Here is a 19,501-nt window from a genome sequence, read left to right on the forward strand (position 1 = left end):
GCAGGTCATGATCTCAGAGTTGTGGAATCAAGCCTGGCATTGGGTTCTGCACTGAGCAATGAGACTGCTTAAGATTCTCTCTCTCCCGCTCTGTATCCCTCCCCTCACCCCGCGCAGGGTCTCTCTCTCTCTCTCTTAAAAGAAAAAAAAGAAAATCCTTCAGTTTTGTGTTTGCTGGACTCTCAGGAAATGAGAAACCCAGGGCTTGGAGCACACAGAGGAGGGCGCCATGCTCTTTACTCAGGGTGGGGTAGTGGGACAGTGAGTGTGGAGCTCAAGCCGGCGCCAGTCGCTAGGCAGGCCCCATACTCCATCATTAACTCCCAACAACCCCAAGACCCAAAACGTGGCCTCCTTCCCAATCTTCCCAGCAAGCCGGGACAGGCTCTGATTGGACTGACTGGGGTCACGTGTTCACCACTAACTCACAGGGGCCTGGAAGCTACATTATGTTGATTGGCCGGTCCCAGCAGGGCGATGCCACAAAAGGCCAAGACGCTGAGTCTGGAGCCAGAAGTTCATTAGGAGTTGGGAAGCTCGTCAGTCGCGAAGCCCTGGCTCTCCTCAACCTCTAGGCCTTTTCACCTGTAGTTTCCTCTTCTCAGAAAACTTCTCCCTCTGCTCTACTAGGCTGACCTCCAGGTCTTCACCCAAACTTCACCTCCTGGTGACTCCTTGCTCTCTGGGCTAGGTCCTCCCTGCCACAGGTTCATCTGCTAACTACCTGGCATGTCAGTCCGGCCTCCCACTCTCAGGACAGGCCTGCAGCCACGCCAGCCTGGAAGTGCCTCGAGGAGCTTCGCTGGAGGCGCACAGGAAACGTCTCTAGGAAAAGGGTTGCGGCACAAACATACGCGCGCACATCCGCACACGAATCCCCTTCCCGGCCATAAAAGGCCATAAGTGGGGCGCAGATCCCACCCCAACTGGAAACCACCTATCCCGGGGCGCACAGACGCGCGCGCGCGCTCCCGGACGCGCACAGCCAGACACCCACCCACTCGGCTCAGGGCGCACACACACCCCCGCGTGCGCCCACGCATGCTCGAACCCACGCAAGCCCTGTTCTTCGCTACAAACAGGCCCGCGCAGGCGCGCGGCGTCACCGACTGACTCCCGGCGCTGGGCCCACCCGGAACAAGGCGCACGGTGCGCGCACGCGCGGCCCCGAGTTCCCGCCCCCATCCCGGCCTCGCCCGTCGGGGGCGGGGCGCGCTGGGCCGGTCCTGCGGCACCGCCCGGGAAGCTGCGCGAGGCTGGGCGGTCGCCGCCACATCCTCCTCCTCCTCCCGGGCCGGGCGAGCGGATCGGGTCCAGGGCTGAGCCGAGGGCTCCAAGGGCGCGGGCGGAGCGGGGCACGGAGCCATGGCGCACCAGACGGGCATCCACGGTGAGGGCGGATGGTGGGCGGGCAGAGGGCAGAGGGGCTCCACTCGCGGCTGCGCCCCCTCCCTGACGCTCAGCCCCTCTCCTCACTGGTACCAGCCTGGGGAAGCTTCCTGTTCTCTTTTGCAGCCGCGGGTCGACTGGGGTGGACACACCTGGGGGCGTGCGACTTACTGTGCATAGTTGGGAGTGGGTGTACGTGTAGGTGCACAGCTGGAGTGGAACTATCAGTATGCCCATCTGGGGGTGGGTGTGCCTGTGTGTACCCATCTGTATATTTTTGTTTCCTTCAGGTGGTGGGCGTACCGGACGTGCACATCTGGGGGGATGCGCGCGCATGTGCACTTGTCCTGTATTTGCACATCTGGATGTGCCTGCTTGTGTTATGTCTAGGGTGCTTCATGCACAGGCACTAATAGCTGATTGAACGACCACTGTCGCATGGAACCATCTTTAGGCATCAGTGTTCTGTGACTATGTGCACATGTCTGTGGGTGTCTGTGTGTGTGTGTGTGTGCACAGTTGGGCTACATCTCAATGTGCATTTGTTACCACGGATGCCTGTTATCAGATGTGTCTGTGTATGGCTTCTGTGGATTTGTGCCTGTGTGAGGATGGGTCCCTGACCTTTGGCTCCTCATAGGACCCTGACACGTTGGAGCAAGTTAGACTAGGAAAAACTGGGCACAGGGCCTTCAAAGTGGGATGGGGAGAGTTGCTAATCTGACCTTGACCTCTTACCTCCCTACCATTTTCCACTTTGATCTCCTGAGACTGCCCCAGCCAGGGTTGGAAAGTCCCAGAGGGTCCACATTTAGGGTTTGTGAGGGAGGGTCCTGGCTTTAGAGACTCCAGGCGAATGCCCCCTACCCTAAGTTTCTCCATCCTAGAGCGTCACCCCCTCCCCCAAGGGCCTAGTTTCCTCTTTACACAGGCTGGGGAGAAGCAGTGGCCAGGAGCCAGGTGTTCTGACCCTACCCGGGTCTGAGTGTCCCCCTCTGTCACTGACTTGGGAGGCCTGCCTGGCCTTTGGGAAAGGTGCAGGCTGCTTGCCCAGACAGCCGACAGCCTGGTGGTTTGGCCCTCAGCCACTCCTCCTCCCACCACACAAGGATCCCCAGCCCGGGGACACCACCACCATCGACCAGCTGCCTGGATGTCAGCTTGGCTTGTGGTCGTAGTGGCTACTTGGTGGGTAGACAAGCTAGAGGGTTTCCCTGGCCCCGCCCCACAGGACCAGAAAAGGCAGGGGTCTGGGTCAGGGCCAGCCTCCTGCCAGTGGGCCAGCCTCTCCAGAAGGAGCTGGAGGAGCTGGAGGGTGGCTTCGTGACTCAGTCCCACAGAAGGGAACAGCTCGCCCTGGACTTGCCCCTTCCTTCCCCTTTGGTCACTGCTGCTGCCTCCATCTCAGAGGGCATCGGAAGTCAGGGCCCCTCCTCCCTTCTTAGGACTGACACGTCCCATGGCCAAGGCCCTGCCTCACGCCTTCATTTCCCACATGGTGAGACAGGCCTGCTTAGGGGATCACTGGGCCCTGGGCTGCCCCCAGCCCTCCTACCTACGAGCAGCAGACTCCTTCCCCTTTCTGGCCCGGGGAGCTGGCAGGTGAGATCAAATACCCTGGATGCCCAGATGCCAGCCCAGTCGTGGCCATAACTGTGGATCTGGTGACCTCAGAGCAGGGCAGGGGGTGGGGGACTTGTAACTTGAGGCTTAGCAGGGTGGAGGGTGGGCAGGGCAGCAGAGGTGGGGGCAGGGAGGTGGGAGAGCATGAATCTTTGATGAGAGGGTCTCAGGTGTCCCAGGCCTGGCCTCTGGATTATTGATGGTGGCTGAGGAGTCATGGAGGGGGATGTCTCTTCCACTACTGGGGTGTCACTCTGTCCTAGTAACTCTAGAAGGGGCGTGGCAGCCTCTCCCTTAGGGGAGCTTCTTGACTTTACCTTCCAGAAGGTCTGAGCAGGTGGAAAGGGCCTCTCAGCACAGCCTGCCCTGCCATCATTACAGTAATATGATTTAATGATTATTTAATGATTGTTATTTGTAGAGGCCCTGTTACTGAACATTTTTTCTCATTTACTCCTTAGCGTGGCTCTCTACAGTTTAAGACTCTTAGCTCCACAGTATAGATGGGTTTGAGGCTCAGCAAGGTCTATGGGAAAGGTGGAGACCCAGAGGCCAGGCTTTACCTCAGGGACCTGCTTGGGGTCTGCTGATAGGTAGCTCTGTCCTGGCCCAGTGGGGCTGTGTCTCCATCCCAAGGATGGTCGGTTGGAATGCTTCGCGCCCAGCAGCCATGGAGGGTGGCCCGAGATTTCAGGCTCATGGTCACCCTGCTTGAAGGGCCCTGAGGACATGACCAGAGTTTGTTTTCCTAAAGGTGCCCCCCCACACCCCCAAGTTGCCCAGTCTGGCCCTATAAATATTCTCTGACCTCAGCCCTCCCGCTGTGTTCCTGCAGAATTCTGACCCTTGGGTAGCTTCAAGGTCACGCTGGCCTGGCCCAGCACACCCAGAGACCCACATCGGGCCCTTCCCCATTTGGACTTTGGTATCTGTGTCTGAACCACTGGTAGATCTGTGACATCCCTAGTCCTCACCTCTGCCCTTGGGATCCTTTTGGCTGTCACCTTCCGGCTCTGTGACTTAAGGACCAAGATAGGGTCTGTTTTGGAGAGTTCCTGATTGCTACTCCTCCTTGTCTGGGAGCTTTCTGGACTGCCTCAGGGCTGGGGCGTCATTGCCTCTGGCAGGCCTGTGCTTGGGCTGGGCTCCTTGCCTTTGAGGGTGAGGCAGCCTGGGTGAGGGGCTGGGGCCGAGTGGGCAGGCCTGTGTGTTTGTTACTCTGGGGACTGTGTCTCTGTGTAGGTGGGCGTGTCTAAATGTGTGTGTCCCCTTATGTTTGACCAGCTGAGTGGGTTTTCCTGTGTGAGGGCGTTTGCATCTCTTCTCCACTCTGTCAGATTTATTTGTTACGTTCACACATGCTGGACTGAGGAGGGATCCGAGGGCGTACACAACAGGGGAGGCATGTGTGCCTGTGTGTGTGTGTGTGTGTGTGTGTGTTCATGGACATAGTGGTCTGTCGACAGTGGGGGCATTTGTTGACCTATTTCTGTGTTTGTGGATCCGACAGAGTGTCACAGGCTGGTTCAGTGCTGGGCCTACGTAGGGGGCAGGGGACAGATGGGGGCTCTTGGCTCTGGGAGGCCTGGCCTGTCCCAGAGCCCGCCCCGCCCTTGAGTGGGCTGGCCCATCCGCACCTCTGCTGTCATCAGAGCTATCTGAGCCAGCGGGCCACACTGCTGGCTAAATTTGGGAGCTTCTGTTCATGGGCCGGGTCAGGTTCCCAGTCACATGGGGGGCCCTATTTAACCCAGCTCCCAGCTCCACCAGCAGACCCCACAGGACAGAACGGGCTCTGAACGTGTCCCAGTCCACCCTGCTCGCCCTGCCTGCTCGTCTCTCACCATGTTTCTTGTTCTCGTAGCCACCGAGGAGCTGAAGGAATTCTTCGCTAAGGCTCGGGCGGGCTCTGTCCGGCTCATCAAAGTCGTCATTGAGGATGGTGAGTGTCCCCTACTGTTCCCCATTGGATGAGCTAGGGCATAGGCCTGTGGCTGGACCACACTGCTTCTCTTTGAGCTGCTTGGACCTTGGCCTCCAGCCCCTTCAGGACCTCACTCTTTCCATCTGGGGATGGGAGGTGCTTTGTAGGAGAGGAGTGGAAGTGTATATGATTGTTACATAGAGCAGGGAGTCAAAAGCTGGGGAGGCAGCAAAGAGAGCCCTGCCTGGGGGTCCTGTCCAGCTCCCCAGAGGCTGCATAGGGATCAGAGCCCTAGTTGGGATGCTGGGCTGGGCATGGGGGCGGGGGACCAGTGAGGCCAGGTTGCTGCCCCATGTGGCAAGTGCCACTCACCTCCCTCTGTGATCGGCAGGCTGGCCTGGCTTGGCTGCTGGCCGGGGGCTGGGGGGGAATCCCAAGGAGAAACCAGAGGCCCTGCCCTTGGGAAGTGCCCCTGCAACAAGGCAAAGCGACTCATGCCCAGCTTGCTTTGAGAACGTGACTCGGGGTTTCAGGCTTGGCCAGGCCTTGGCCTGGACGCTGGGAACCCGAGGCTTGCCTATAGGGGTTGCAGGTGGGTGAGCTTGAGCTGAGGTCTGAAGTGGGGGGAGAGTTTGAGGAGGTAGAGGACTAGACTGAGGCTTTCCCTTCATGCTGACGGGTTGTCCCTCGATGTGAGGGGGGCGGACACTGGGAGTGGGCCAGGCCCCCCCACTATGAATCCTTCCAGTACTCGGTAGACAGCAGTTGTGAGCCCTTTGGAGGGACCCCCCCGAATGGGCTTGGTCCCCAGCTGACTTTTCACCCATTAAATTGATGCAAAGCACAGACCCAGAATTCACCCCAGGCTTCAGTGCCAGAGCTATGCTAGGTTTTACCCAGGGTCCCTGAGTTCAGATGCCCTCAGACACTGGGTCAGGGTCACTGTGGTAGGTCAAGAGTAAAGGCTTTCTGGGGTGACAAGCCACAAGCCCCCTGCCCCACAAAGAGAGAGACTCATTGGCCCTAGTCCTCAGCCTCCCGCTTGCCTCCCAGACAGGACTTCCATGTGTTTAGCCGGAGGAATCTCTGGGTGGGCGCTTAGCTCCATTCTGCTTTGTGGTTGGTGGGGCACCTGGGAGTCCCTAGGAAGGTTCAGGCCCCCAACAGGCGGCCATGGCCCACCTCCTATCGAGTGAGCCTTGAGCACCTTCTAGGAAATCTGTCCATCCCACTTCTTAGGTAAAACTTCTCATTTTGAAAACATTGGCCACAAATTAAACACTTTTGGCAGTGCGGTGGGGCCCACTGTGCCTGCTGGTTTTCACCCTTGATCCCATCTGAGTTCTGGGAGGATCTGTGAGGAGGCCGAGACCTGCAAAGAGGCTAGGGGGCCTGACATGTCTGGGCTCCAGACAGCTAGGCCCCTTGCCTTCATCAGGAGGGCCTGGTGGTCAGGTACTCCGTGGCCATGTAGCGATCACACCTGGGCTGGTGTTTGATGCCCTGCTATGGCCCTGTGGTCGGGTAGATCAAATGGATGTCCAGCCTCGGTGGCCCATTCTGCCCAAGTGCACTAGCCAGGGAGGTGGCTGGCCTGTGGGCCACAGGTGCTAACAGGTTTCTGACTTTTTGGGGAGGGGACTTCCGCTAGCTGGTGGCAGCAGAACACCCGTTTATGTAGTGTCTGGGAGGAGCTCCGGTCTCCCTCTTTGCTTCTGCAGCTCGCTGTGGCCTGAGGCTGGACACCCCCACCTCCCTCAGCAGGGTTGTTCTGAGAAGGGTGGGCAATTGGTGGCCATGGCCAACAGAAGTGGCGTGTCTCCTTGTGCTGGTCAGTGTTTGGGCCTCTGTGGACGTATTCTCGTCTCCTTGTGCTGGTCAGCATTCGGGCATCTGCGACGCGTTCTCGAACCTGTGTCTGTGTGCGTGGGTTGTGCAGTCGTGGAGCTGGTGGTGCTGGGCCCTCGTTCATTCATGACTCGTTCAGGGGTTCAGTCCCATCGCCTCATCATTCAGGGACTTGTGAGCTCCTGGGGAAGGTGGTGGGGTGGACAGCAGATCTGTGCCCCAGCCGAGGAGGTCCGCAGTCCGAGGTGAGCGTGGGAGATGGCTACTTCTTGGCTCACCCGGCCTCTGCCCCCAGAGCAGCTCGTGCTGGGTGCCTCACGGGAGCTGATGGGCACCTGGGAGCAGGACTACGACAGGGCCGTGCTGCCGCTGCTGGACACCCAGGAACCCTGCTATCTGCTCTACCGCCTGGACTCCCAGAACGCCCAGGGCTTCGAATGGCTCTTCCTTGCCTGGTCACCTGACAATTCTCCCGTGAGTCCTGGGGACTCCTGCCCATCCCACAGAGCAGGGGAGAGGGGAAGCTGGGTCTGAGCACGAGACCAAGGCCCTGCCCTGAGGATTCTGGGTGGGGAGACACCAGGTCCTGCCCCAGAGTCTGAGAGAGGGCAAGGCTCTGTGCTGGGAGCCTGGCCTCTCTTAGAGGCCTCCCAAGACACCTTAGTCTGGCTCTGGGAGGCAGAGAGGTCCTTGCCCTGTGCTGCGCCCTCTGCTGGGTATATGGGCACAAAGCCATGCCCCAGTCCCCACCCAGAGCCTCGTGCCCCAGAGGCTTCTGCTCCTCCCCAGAGAGATAGCCCTGCCTGGAGGGGTCTCATGGCTCAGCTTCTGCCCTCCAGGTGCGGCTGAAGATGCTGTACGCAGCCACACGGGCCACAGTGAAGAAGGAGTTTGGGGGCGGCCACATCAAAGATGAGCTTTTTGGGACTGTGAAGGTAGGCCCCCTGGGCCAGACTCTACCAGATGGGGATCACAGACCCACAGAGGGTGGGATGTGACGCAGGGTCACCCAGGAAGTGGGTGCCAGGCATGGGGAGGTGTGGAGAGGCATGGGGAGCGCTGGGAGAATCCAGGGTCTGCCAGCTGGCGTGCTCAGTGGGATTCTGCCAGCCCACCCCAAGGTGCCCATTCATGCTTCTGCACGGCAGGATGACCTCTCCTTTGCTGGGTACCAGAAGCACCTATCGTCCTGTGCGGCGCCTGCCCCACTGACGTCGGCTGAGAGAGAGCTTCAGCAGATCCGTATTAATGAGGTAGATGCACGGGACTGGTTGGGCAGAAGTCCCAGCCTAAGGCCCTCCAGGTCTCATGGGGCCCAGCTGGCTGGCCTGTGCTCCAGGAGGGCAACCCCCTGGTCAGGCAGGTCAGGGCCTCCCTCACTCTTTCCCCGCCCCCAGGTGAAGACAGAGATCAGTGTGGAAAGCAAGCACCAGACCCTGCAGGGCCTCACCTTCCCACTGCAGCCGGCTGCCCAGAGGGCCCTGCAGCAGCTCAGACAGAAGACCGTCAACTACATCCAGCTGGTGGGTGTCCATCCTGCCCAGATACACGGTGCCGTGGCCCTGGTCCTGCTGGGACCCATGTACGGGGCGGAGGGCGGGTGCCCAGCTGTGCCTCGCCCCCTCTCTGTCCCTACCCGGTCCTCTTCGGAGTGCAACCCCAGAGACGGTGTCCCCCTGCCTTGCTCAGTCCTTGCTTACCTGCGGGGACATCTATGACATACTGTCCCTCACTCTGGCCTCTTCACTGCACACACATACTCACCCTGGAGTGCACGCTGACCCCTTAGACCTGAGTCCTGCCTGTCCGAGGCGCCCTATGCAGGCCCCCCCAGCTGCCCCCTCTACTCAGGGCCTCCTGGTCCAGTGGCCAGGCTTCCCCCTTTCTTTATTTCTTCTTCTTTTTTTTTTTTTTTACTTAAGATTTATTTATTTATTTATTTATTTGAGAGAGAGCGTGAGCTGATGGGGAGGGGCAGAGGGAGAGGGAGAGAGAGAATTGAGTGTGGAGTCTGACTCGGGCTCAATCCCATGTCCCTGAGATCATGACCGGAGCCAAAATCAAAAGTTGGATGCTTAACTGACTGAGCCACCCAGGCGTCCCTGCCCTTTCTTTTGTCCTTCCTTTTCTTTTCTTTTTCTTTTTTTTTAAAATAAGCTCTACACCCAGCGTGGGGCTTGAACAGACCAAGAGTCATATGCTCCACCCACAGAGCCAGCCAGGGGCCCCATGCCTCCCCCACCAAGCAGAATGGTTCCTTCCGTCTGATGCGTGTTCTCCAAGAAGCCTCACCCCTGAGAATAGGCCAGCCTGATAGTGTGGTGCCTCCCTCCGGTCAAGGCCTTCCTCACAATCCTGTCCACTGCCCTTGGTGGGCCTTCCTCCTCTAGCAGAGCTTTCAAAAGGGCAGAGGTAGGGGCCCAGGTGTGGCCTCTTCACAGGGACCCCCATGCAGGATGGCCACTGGGGTGGGGAGTCCTGAGAAAAGGAGACCACAGACAGGCCCTGCCCTAGCTCCTGCCTGTCCCCTTGGGGACTTCTTGTTCCCTAGGGTGGGCCCAGGCCCTCGCCTGCTAATGTTCTCCCATCTCCCCTTGCTCTGGGCAGAAGCTGGACCTGGAGCGGGAGACAATCGAGCTGGTACACACGGAGCCCACAGAAGTGGCCCAGCTGCCCTCAAGGGTTCCCCGAGACGCTGCCCGTTACCACTTCTTCCTCTACAAGCACACCCATGAGGGTGACCCCCTCGAGTCTGTGGGTGAGTGAGTGGCCACAGCAGGGCTCCCATGCCTCTGGACCAGAGCTGGGTGGCCTTGCTGCAGGGGGTGTGGCTTAGCAGGCCTCCCTGCTCAGCTCACGCCCAACCCCTCACCCCCGCAGTGTTCATCTACTCGATGCCAGGGTACAAGTGCAGCATCAAGGAGCGCATGCTCTATTCCAGCTGCAAGAGTCGCCTCCTTGACTCTGTGGAGCAGGACTTCCAGCTGGAGATCTCCAAGAAGGTGGGTGCCCATTCCCCAGAGTCTCACTGCCCAAGGGCCGGTACCACCACCCTCCACCGGGACACTGGGGTCCCAAGGCAGTGGTCGGGGTTTAGGGGGTTAGTGCCGTGTTCCATGGGCAGGAATGGGGCCAGCTGACCGGTGGTGTGGACAAGCCCAGCCTTGGCCTCCTACAACTCTCCTTTCCTTGGGTCTGGAAGGCAGGTAGGGGGTCTCCAAGGCATACAGGGCAGCAGGCCCCAACTCTTTGTTCCTGGGGGTGGCATTCCAAATGGGGATCTGGGAGAAGATCCCAGGGCTGGAGTGTGAGAGGTCACGGGGGTGCCCCAGGAGTGGGGGTGAGCCAGGGTGATATGTCCCTTGCCCCATGCAGATCGAGATTGGCGATGGGGCGGAGCTGACGGCCGAGTTCCTCTACGACGAGGTGCACCCCAAACAACACGCCTTCAAGCAGGCCTTCGCCAAGCCCAAGGGCCCAGGGGGCAAGCGGGGCCACAAGCGCCTCATCCGTGGCCCCGGCGAGAATGGGGATGACAGCTAGGTGGCCGGACCCGAGCCATGCCGGCATGTGGACTGTGGGGCTCTGCATCCCACTGCTCCTAGCCACCTGCCTCCTTCCCAGCCTGGGCTCCAGGGTAGGCTTACTTTCCGTGCGGCAGGAGGGCTGGTGACAGAACATTCTTGCAGCTTCCAAGGGCCACTGGGCTGGCATTTTGTGACCTTCCCCCTGTTGCTGTCCTTGCCTCTCATCTGTGTGCCCAAGGGGTCTGGGGACCCTGCCTGGCTGGCTCAAGGGGGCTGGGTAGGGAGCCTGAAATGAGCTTGGCCCCCAGGGGGAACTGAGACTGGGGTAGCCCAATAGCCTTTGGACACAGGGGTAGGTTCAGTCAGGGCTAGGGTAGGGGGCCACTGAAGGACAGATGGTTGAATGCTGTATTTTTTAAAGAATAAAATATTTTTAAATCAACATCTGAGTCTGGCCCGGAGGAGTTACCTCTGGCCCTGGGAATTGGGAAACTGTCTATAGCTGGCCCCTCTGAACTCGGATGGGGCCTGTCAGCCCGCTCAGGCTGCTGGGTGGGGTTCCAGCACTCCTGGCTACAGGTGAATGGCAGTGTGTGTGTGTGTGTGTGTGTGTGTGTGTGTGTGTACGTGGACACAAGCCTCACATGGGTCCCTGTTGATGGGCGCTCAGCCCGAGAGGCAGGTACCCCTTCACCATGATATAGGGCATCTGGGTGTATTTGTTTCCTGTGACTGCTGTAACAGTACCACAAACTTAATGGCTCAAACCCACACAAATTTCTGTCTTAACATTTCCTGTCAATCTAACAAAAGGCTAAAGCCTGACAGGGCTGCTCTCCAGCTGTTGGCAGGACTTGTTCCTTCTGGAGGCCTCAGGGGAGACTGTTACCTCACCTTCTCCAGCCTGAAAGGCTGCCCACATTCCTTGGCTCCTGGCCCCACTTCCCTCTTTGAAACCAGAGCAGTAGCACCTTCTCTGGGAGTCCACTTCCCTCTGCTTTCCGGTCACACGGCCTCCGTCTGTTGGCAGATCATCCTCCGTCTCTGTCTTCCGAGGGTCCTCATGATTATGTTCACTTCCCCACTTGCCAGTTACTCTCTCCACTCAGGACCCTTCACTCAACCCCACCTGCAAGGCCCCTTTTATCCTGTATAGGAAAGGATCCACATCCTTGGGGATTAGGCTGTGGATCTCCTTGGGCTTTTCGTTAGGCTGCCACCCTGGGTCTGCTCTGCCTGCTGGGCTTCCTGGACTCTTTTTTTGTTCTGCGCATGCGTGCAGACCTGAGCTCTGTCAGCTCCTTGGTCCTTTCTGCTACTTGTGTTCCTGCCCCTACGGGTCTGGCTTCCTGGTCCCAGGGACTCTGGGAGAGTCTGCTTCAGGCTCAGGATTCAGCAGGAGCCAGAGCTTCAGTCCATGCCTATGAGAAGGGGGTGAGCGCCACCCCCCATCCCAGGAGGGAGGTGTGCAAGGATGGGAACAGGAGGAGCCTGTGGCTGGGATTCGGCTGCTGAGTGGGTACAGTCTTTCTCTTAGGAGCATGTCTTGGGCTGGGGCTCAGGGCAGTGTCCCATCCCTGAGGCCTTTTGCAGCATCTGCTCAAGACCCTAGAGTTACAGAGAGAGCTGGAACCCCAGCTAGGACCCAGAGAAGGAGGCCTATCCTTGCCCACCCCACACACTGGTTCCCAGGTGGGCAGGAAGACAGGGGCATTGCCCCCACACTGGCTTAAGCCCTGGGCCCGCGTGCCAACTGGATGCCCGGCTGTGATAGCCACCCAAAAGCAGGGGGTGGGGGTGTCCATCCCTGCCTCCTCCCAACAGAAGTTCTATGTTTTCATTCATTAATTCATCCAGCCATCATTCAGAAACACTGTCTGTGCCTGCCCAGAGCTGAGTGCCAGAGACTCATGGACCCAGCAAATATCAATCATCTATGTTGTTCTGGGCAGTATGCTGGACCCTGGGTATATAGACCAAAGACTCTTGCCATTAAGAAGCAGACGTTCCAGGGGCGCCTGGGTGGCTCAGTTGGTTGTCTCACTTTGGCTCAGGTCATGATCTCAGGGTCCTGGGATGAAGCCCTGCATTGGGCTCTCTGCTCAGTAGGGAGTCTGCTTCTCCCTCTCCCTCTGCCTCTCTCACTGCTTGTGCTCTCTCTCTCTCTTTCTCTCTCTCTCAAATAAATACATTAAAATCTTAAGAAAAAGAAGCAGCAGATATTCCATCAGGGGAATAAGACAATATACAATAAACCATGGAAAATCAATGATATGATGTGTTAACAGGTAAAAAGTTATGACAACAAAAAGCAGCAAATAAAGGGGCCGAGAAGTGCCAGATCTCAGGGAAGGCCTCCAGAGGGTCATGTGTGAACCAAGATACAAAGGAAGCAATGGAGGGGCCCATCAAATATCTAGGAAAAGAGTTTCCAGGCAGAACAAACAGTAAGTCCAAAGGTCCTGGGGCAGGAGACTGTATGGGAGTTTTTGAGCCCCAGCAAGGAGGCCACTGTGACTGGAGATTGGTCAGGGAAGCAATGGGAAGCCAGATCCCATAGGACCTTGTTGGCCATGATGTGGACTGTCTCTTGGATTCCAGAAAGGGCTGGGAAGGAGTCTGAGCCAAATAAGGGCCTAGTGTGACTTGGGGGCCAAATGTGAACAGGCTATGGGGTGTGAATGCGGAAGCAGGGCAATCTGTGAGGTTGCGGTGACTGCACTGGTCTAGGCGAGAGATGATGGTAGCTCATGCCAGCCCAGTGAATGTAAAGGTGGTGGGCAACGGGCAGATTCTGAAGCTGGAGCCAATGGGACTTGCCAGGGGCCCGGGTCACCCTGAGGCTTTGGGCCAGAGTCATCCGTCAGGATTAGCTGGGTCAGAGGGAGCATGGTAGGAGCCGTCCCAGCTGGCCTGGCCATGGGGCAGGTGCTGTGACAGGACCCTGGGCACACTGGGGATGCAGAAGAGGAGGCCCTGCCCCTGGAGGAAGTGGCAGGCTGCAGTGGAAGCAGGTGTAGCCAAGGCGAGGCCCATGCTGCCGAACCCCCAGGCATGCCAGCCCCCAGAAGCTCTGGGGACAGGCTGAGGGAGCTGGAAAGGGTAGGTATAGGAGCCTCTGGCCCAAGAGAGCTCCCTTTGGGGCAGGGGCCACGGGCTGAGATATGAGGGGGCCAGCCCTCTCGGGACAGGGAGCACCCTGGCAGAGGTGTCAGCGTCCCCAGGTCACATCTGCCACCACCCCCAATTCCAGTCTCCCACTGACCTGAGACGGGGCTCTGGGCCTCTGCTTCTCCCCAGACTTTCCCTGACCACGGGTGTGAGCCCCACTGGGGCTGTGGGGAATTATTAGGCTGGGGTGGGGGTGGAGGGAATGGAAAGAGGAAGTACTGAAGGGGCTGTTTGCCATCTGCCTATGCAAATGGTCTCTGAGTCAGCGCACCCCCCCAACCCTTTCTCTCTGGGCCTGGTGGGGGCGAGGGAGGGGGCTGCTGGTTTTTTTCTTAATTCTCACTTCCTCTGTTCTCTGAGCTGATGAGGGAAGGGGCTGTGAGTGCCAAGCATCCTTTCCTGCAGCTGCTGCCTAGTCTGCAGGCCAGACCTTCTGGAGAAGCCCCCGCTCCCTGTCATGGTAGGACAGTGGCCCTCAGCCCCATGGGGAAGGGGGCAGTGGGAAGTGGTGGGGGATGGGGTTTGGTGGCTGTAGACAGTAGTGAAAGGGCTGTCCCCCGACATGGCCCTGGGGACATGCACTGAACCCTGAAGACATCAGAGCAGAAGTCTTCTCTGAGCAATGACACCTGAATCCATTGTGTGGCTGGGGTGGCTGAGGACTGAGGCTTCCTTTGCTCAGTGGTGGTGATGGGGCAAGCCAGGTGGACACCCAGGACTAGGCTCTGTCTGGCCCTGTGCTGCCCATCCTGTCTGATCCGTTCTGACCTACCGTGGGGTGGATGCTTGGTCTGGGAGAGGTGGGGGGAGGGAGAAGAGTTGGGCAGTGCCCACCCCCCCCCCACCCCTGCCAGGGCCGTTGGTGGTACTCAGCCCAGACCCCAGCAGGAGACCCTCATGCCCGCCTGGGACTTGGCCAGAGGCAGAGGGAGGCATTGGGGGAGGCTGGTGGAGGACATGGAGGGCTTTCCAGGGCAGCTGGGTGGAGGAGAGCCAGATGTCCCTGGCTCAGGAGGAAAGAGAAGTGGTCGCTGAGGAAGGAAAAGGAAAGGTGGGGGAGAACCCGGTAGGCCTGTCTGGCTGGGGCTTTGTTTTGAGTGAAAGTTCTAGGTTGTAAGACTGGATTCCAAGTCTCAGAAGCAGCTCTGACTTGAAGGCTGGGTCTGAGACCTGAGCCTTAGAGGTGGGGTGGGCGCTGAGCAGAGAGGCAGGAGCCTCCCTGGGTTGGGGGGCTTGGAGAGAGGGGTTGGGGACGCTGTTGGGAGCCCCCAGGAAGTGGGGCAGGTGGAGGCAGGGCTGAGGCTCACTCTCACAGGCCGGCAGGGCCCCTGCTCTGGTGCCCTGCACCCCCTGTCTCTCCTAGTGCAGGCTGCCATGCTGGCCATGGTCCTGGCCCCAGGTGCCCTGCCTCCCTTCCTGCCCTGTGAGCTCCAGCCCCAAGGCCTGGTGGATTGTAAATGGCTCTTCCTCAAGTCTGTGCCCCGCTTCTCGGCGACCGCGCCCTGTGGGAACATCACCAGCCTCTGGCTGCACTCCAACCGCATCCACCACCTCCACGACTCCGACTTTGTCCAGCTGTCCGGCCTGCGGCGTCTCAACCTGAAGTGGAACTGCCCCCCAGCCGGCCTCAGCCCCATGCACTTCCCCTGCCACATGACCATCGAGCCCAACACCTTCCTGGCCGTGCCCACCCTGGAGGAACTGAACCTCAGTTACAACGGCATTAGCACCGTGCCCGCCCTGCCTAGCTCCCTCACGTCCCTGGTCCTGAGCCGCACCAACATCCTGACACTGGACCCCGCCAGCCTCGCGGGCCTGCATGCCCTGCGCCACCTCTACTTGGACGGCAACTGCTATTACAAGAACCCCTGCCAGGAGGCCTTGCAGGTGGCCCCAGGCGCCCTCCTCGGCCTGAGCAACCTCACACACCTGTCGCTCAAGTACAACAACCTGACCGTGGTGCCTCGCCACCTGCCCCCCAGCCTGGAGTCCCTGCTCCTGTCCTACAATCACATCGTCACCCTGGTCCCCGATGACCTGGCCAATCTGACTGCCCTGCGCGTGCTGGACATAGGCGGGAACTGTCGCCGCTGCGACCATGCCCGCAATCCCTGCAGGGAGTGCCCCAGGGGGTTCCCCAAGCTGCACCGTGATACCTTCCGCCATCTGAGCCACCTCGAAGGCCTGGTGTTGAAGGACAGCTCCCTCCACAGCCTGGACCCCAGGTGGTTCCGTGGCCTGGGCAACCTCCTGAAATTGGACCTGAGCGAGAACTTCCTGTACGACTGCATCACCAAGACCAAGGCCTTCCACAGCCTGGGCCGGCTGCGCAAACTCAACCTGTCCTTCAACTACCACAAGAAGGTGTCCTTTGCCCAACTGCCCCTGGCGCCCTCCTTCGGGAGCCTGCGGTCCCTGTGGAAGCTGGACATGCACGGCATCTTCTTCCGCTCGCTCAGCGAGACCACGCTCCGGCCGCTGGCCCACCTGCAGGTGCTCCAGCACCTGCGCCTGCAGCTCAACTTCATCAGCCAGGCCCAGCTCAGCATCTTTGGGGCCTTCCCAGGCCTGCGCTACGTGGACCTGTCTGACAACCGCATCAGTGGGGCCGCGGAGCCACCGGCGCGCGCGGGGCAGGTGGGCGGGGTGGAGCGAGGCCGGCGGCTGCCAGCGGACCTGGCTCCGGGTCCGCGGGGCCCACGGGGCCCCCCGAGCTCTGAGGACTTCATGCTGAGCTGCAAGCGGCTCTCCTTTACCTTGGACCTGTCACGGAACAACGTGGTCACAGTCCAGTCGGAGATGTTCACCCAGCTCTCACGCCTGCAGTGCCTGTGCCTGAGTCACAATAGCATCTCGCAGGCGGTCAATGGCTCCCAGTTCACGCCGCTCACCAGCTTGCGAGTGCTGGACTTGTCCCATAACAAGCTGGACCTGTACCACGGCGGCTCCTTCACGGAGCTGCCGCGGCTCGAGGTCCTGGACCTCAGCTACAACAGCCAGCCCTTCAGCATGCGCGGCGTGGGCCACAACCTCAGCTTCGTGGCACAGCTGCCGGCCCTGCGCTACCTCAGCCTGGCGCACAATGACATCCACAGCCGCGTGTCCCAGCAGCTGCGTAGCGCCTCGCTGCAGGCCCTGGACTTCAGCGGCAACGCCCTGAGCCAGATGTGGGCTGAGGGGGACCTCTACCTCCGCTTCTTCCAAGGCCTGAGGAACCTGGTCCGGCTGGACCTGTCCCAGAATCGCCTGCACATCCTTCTACCCCGCAACCTGGCCCACCTGCCCAGAAGCCTGCAGCAGCTGCGTCTCCGTGACAATTACCTGGCTTTCTTCAACTGGAGCAGCCTGGCCCTCCTCCCTAGGCTGGAAGACCTGGACCTGGCGGGGAACCAGCTGAAGGCGCTGAGCAATGGCACCTTGCCTAACGGCACCCTGCTGCAGAGGCTGGACCTCAGCGGCAATAGCATCGGCTTCGTGGACCCCGGCTTCTTCGCCCTGGCCGAGGGGCTGCGAGAGATCAACCTCAGCGCCAACGCCCTCAAGACGGTGGAGCCCTCCTGGTTTGGCCCTGTGGCTGGCGCCCTGAAAGTCCTGGACGTGACCGCCAACCCCTTGCACTGTGCCTGTGGGGCGGCCTTCGTGGACTTCTTGCTGGAGGTCCAGGCCGCCGTGCCTGGCCTGCCCAGCCATGTGCGCTGTGGCAGCCCCAGCCAGCTGCAGGGCCGCAGCATTTTCGCTCAGGACCTGCGCCTCTGCCTGGACGAGGCCCTCTCCTGGGACTGTTTCGGCCTCTCGCTGCTGACCGTAGCCCTGAGCCTGGCTGTGCCCATGCTCCACCACATGTGTGGCTGGGACCTCTGGTACTGCTTCCACCTGGGCCTGACCTGGCTGCCACGGCGTGGGCGGCAGCGGGGCGCCGACGCTCTGCCCTACGATGCCTTCGTGGTGTTTGACAAGGCGCAGAGCTCGGTGGCCGACTGGGTGTACAACGAGTTGCGGGTCCAGCTGGAGGAGCGCCGCGGGCGCCGGGCGCTGCGCCTGTGTCTGGAGGAGCGCGACTGGCTGCCTGGCAAGACGCTCTTCGAGAATTTGTGGACCTCGGTGTACAGCAGCCGCAAGACGCTCTTCGTTCTGGCCCACACGGACAGCGTCAGCGGCCTCTTGCGCGCCAGCTTCCTGCTGGCTCAGCAGCGCCTGCTGGAGGACCGCAAGGACGTCGTGGTGCTGGTGATCCTGTGCCCCGATGCCCACCGCTCCCGCTATGTGCGGCTGCGCCAGCGCCTCTGCCGCCAGAGCGTCCTCCTCTGGCCCCAGCAACCTCGCGGCCAGCGCAGCTTCTGGGCCCAGCTGGGCACGGCCCTGACCAGGGACAACCGCCACTTCTATAACCAGAACTTCTGCCGTGGCCCTACGACGGCCGAATAGCCCAGGGACAGCCCTGCGTGCCACCCCACCTCCACCTGGCCTGTCTGCCCCACACCACTGCTCTGCCTTCCCCGCTCCCGTCCCTGGCATACAGCAGGCGCTCAATAAATGCTACTGGTAGGCCAGACGGCTCACCCGGAGCTCATTGGAAGTTCGGGTGGGAGGAAAGAAGGGAGAATGCACCAGTCAAGCTTTCCTTCCTGTAGTGAGGAGGGACAAGACGTGGTTGGGGAGAAATGGCCAAGAAGGAAAAGGGAGGGCCCAGAGAAGGCAGGTATGCAGGGGAGGGAAGGTGCTAAGGGCATTTGTGTTTACGAGCATCTTCTCAGGGGAGTTTGAGGAAGGTCACTGAATGTGGTCTTGGTCCTTCCCAGAGAACAAGCTGGGTCTCCTGTCCCGTTCAGACCCCTCGCCATGTGCCCTCCCCTTCCCTTCCCAGGCTGCACCAGGGCACTTGGTGCAGACTGGGTAAGCAGCCCTCTGTTAGATATTGGCCTCGGGATCTGCCTCCCACACCCGCAGGACTGAAAATGTCTTGAGCGCAGAGCCCCTGCAGGCCGGCTTCATTTCTGGCCCCAAGCAAAGTCCTGAGAGGCAGCAGTGTCCATTTCCATTGGTGGCAATGTGAGTGTGTGTGGGGGGGGGGGGAAGCTTTGTGCTGAGTTCAGAGGGGGCATTTGCGCCCTCTGGTGGCCAAGCCTGTGCTGTGCCAGGGAGGCTGGCCGGGTTGGGAAGAAAGAAGCTTTCGGGGAGATCCCCGCAGCAGGGAGCTGGGAGCCACAGAAGATTCTGGAGTGAGCTCACAATCCATCGCTTTCTGTTTTCAACTAGAGTACGATCTGGGTCTCTCTGTTCTGACATCAAAAGGACACCTGGGTGAGCCACTACCTGGCTACAAAGGTGGGGCCTGCCTTCCCTGCCCCTACCTCTCTCTGCTGATTACACTGGGGTGGGAGGCTGAGAGGGTGGAGGATGTGTGTGTGTTTCTAGTTCTGCTATCCAGTGTGGAGTTCCAGATGCTGCTCGGAGCACCAGTGTTTGGAGAAGCAGAGTGTTGGGAGGGGAGGTGCTGTGGGTCAGGTCAGGCCCAGACCCTTGGAGGTCGCTTTGTTCTGGGCTGCTGCCCCACTGTCCCCACAACTGAACCTGCCCTTTGAGGAGCAGATGAGGCATGTGTAGCCGGATATCTGGCCCTGGGGCCAGGGGTGGTATGAGAGTGGAACTAGCTTGGGCAGGCTCAGGACTGGTGGGGGCTGGCCTGGCCACTCCAGGCTTCTGGGTTGGAAGGTTGATGCTGGCCGCAGATTTGGCTAATTTTACATAGCCTGACTGTGGGCAGCCCTGCGGTTTTGGGGGTGGGGTATTGCTTTGCCCCCCTCTCGGGGTCATAGCTGGGAGAGAAATGTAGGCCAACTTCCTCTTTCTGACTTGGGCACAGGGGCTCCTGTGGTAGGCTGGTGGCCCCTGTTATCTGCTTGCCTGACAGAAAGAGGGGTGCTTAGATGGCTCAGTTGGTTAAGCATCTGCCTTTGGCTCAGGTCATGATCCCAGGGTCCTGGGATCAAGTCCTGCATCAGACTCCTTGCTTAGTGGG

At 59.9% G+C, this 19,501-nt stretch overlaps 2 protein-coding genes across 3 annotated transcripts; both read left to right on the forward strand.

Moving 5' to 3' along the window:
* Nucleotides 1-1,139: 1,139 nt before the first annotated feature.
* TWF2 (twinfilin actin binding protein 2) lies at nucleotides 1,140-10,753 on the forward strand. The gene is made up of 9 exons (XM_082701965.1): nucleotides 1,140-1,390; nucleotides 4,877-4,954; nucleotides 7,080-7,258; nucleotides 7,624-7,719; nucleotides 7,933-8,037; nucleotides 8,182-8,307; nucleotides 9,392-9,542; nucleotides 9,665-9,786; nucleotides 10,160-10,753. Exons 1-9 carry the CDS (start codon nucleotides 1,366-1,368, stop codon nucleotides 10,325-10,327), a joined length of 1,050 nt encoding a protein of 349 aa, XP_082558091.1. The 5' UTR covers nucleotides 1,140-1,365; the 3' UTR covers nucleotides 10,328-10,753.
* Nucleotides 10,754-13,839: 3,086 nt separating this feature from the next.
* On the forward strand, nucleotides 13,840-18,039 carry TLR9 (toll like receptor 9). 2 transcript variants are annotated; one of them, XM_082701696.1, is made up of 2 exons: nucleotides 13,840-13,942; nucleotides 14,806-18,039. In XM_082701696.1, exons 1-2 carry the CDS (start codon nucleotides 13,940-13,942, stop codon nucleotides 17,905-17,907), a joined length of 3,105 nt encoding a protein of 1,034 aa, XP_082557822.1. In that variant the 5' UTR covers nucleotides 13,840-13,939; the 3' UTR covers nucleotides 17,908-18,039. The 2 variants fall into 2 exon arrangements, with proteins under 2 accessions (XP_082557822.1, XP_082557823.1); XM_082701697.1 differs by having other exon boundaries at nucleotides 13,855-13,942; nucleotides 14,851-18,039.
* Nucleotides 18,040-19,501: the final 1,462 nt, after the last annotated feature.

Source organism: Mustela nivalis (assembly GCF_964662115.1).
Source record: "Mustela nivalis genome assembly, chromosome: 1".
In the NCBI taxonomy this organism is placed as follows: Eukaryota; Metazoa; Chordata; class Mammalia; order Carnivora; family Mustelidae; genus Mustela; species Mustela nivalis.

Excerpts from the sequence above, each read along its gene's own strand:
- TWF2 (XM_082701965.1), top strand. The coding sequence starts at position 1,366 with ATGGCGCACCAGACGGGCATCCACG. Across the intron at positions 7,259-7,623 it reads GGTCACCTGACAATTCTCCC|GTGCGGCTGAAGATGCTGTA; the intron begins GTGAGTCCTGGG and ends TCTGCCCTCCAG. Across the intron at positions 9,787-10,159 it reads AGCTGGAGATCTCCAAGAAG|ATCGAGATTGGCGATGGGGC; the intron begins GTGGGTGCCCAT and ends TGCCCCATGCAG.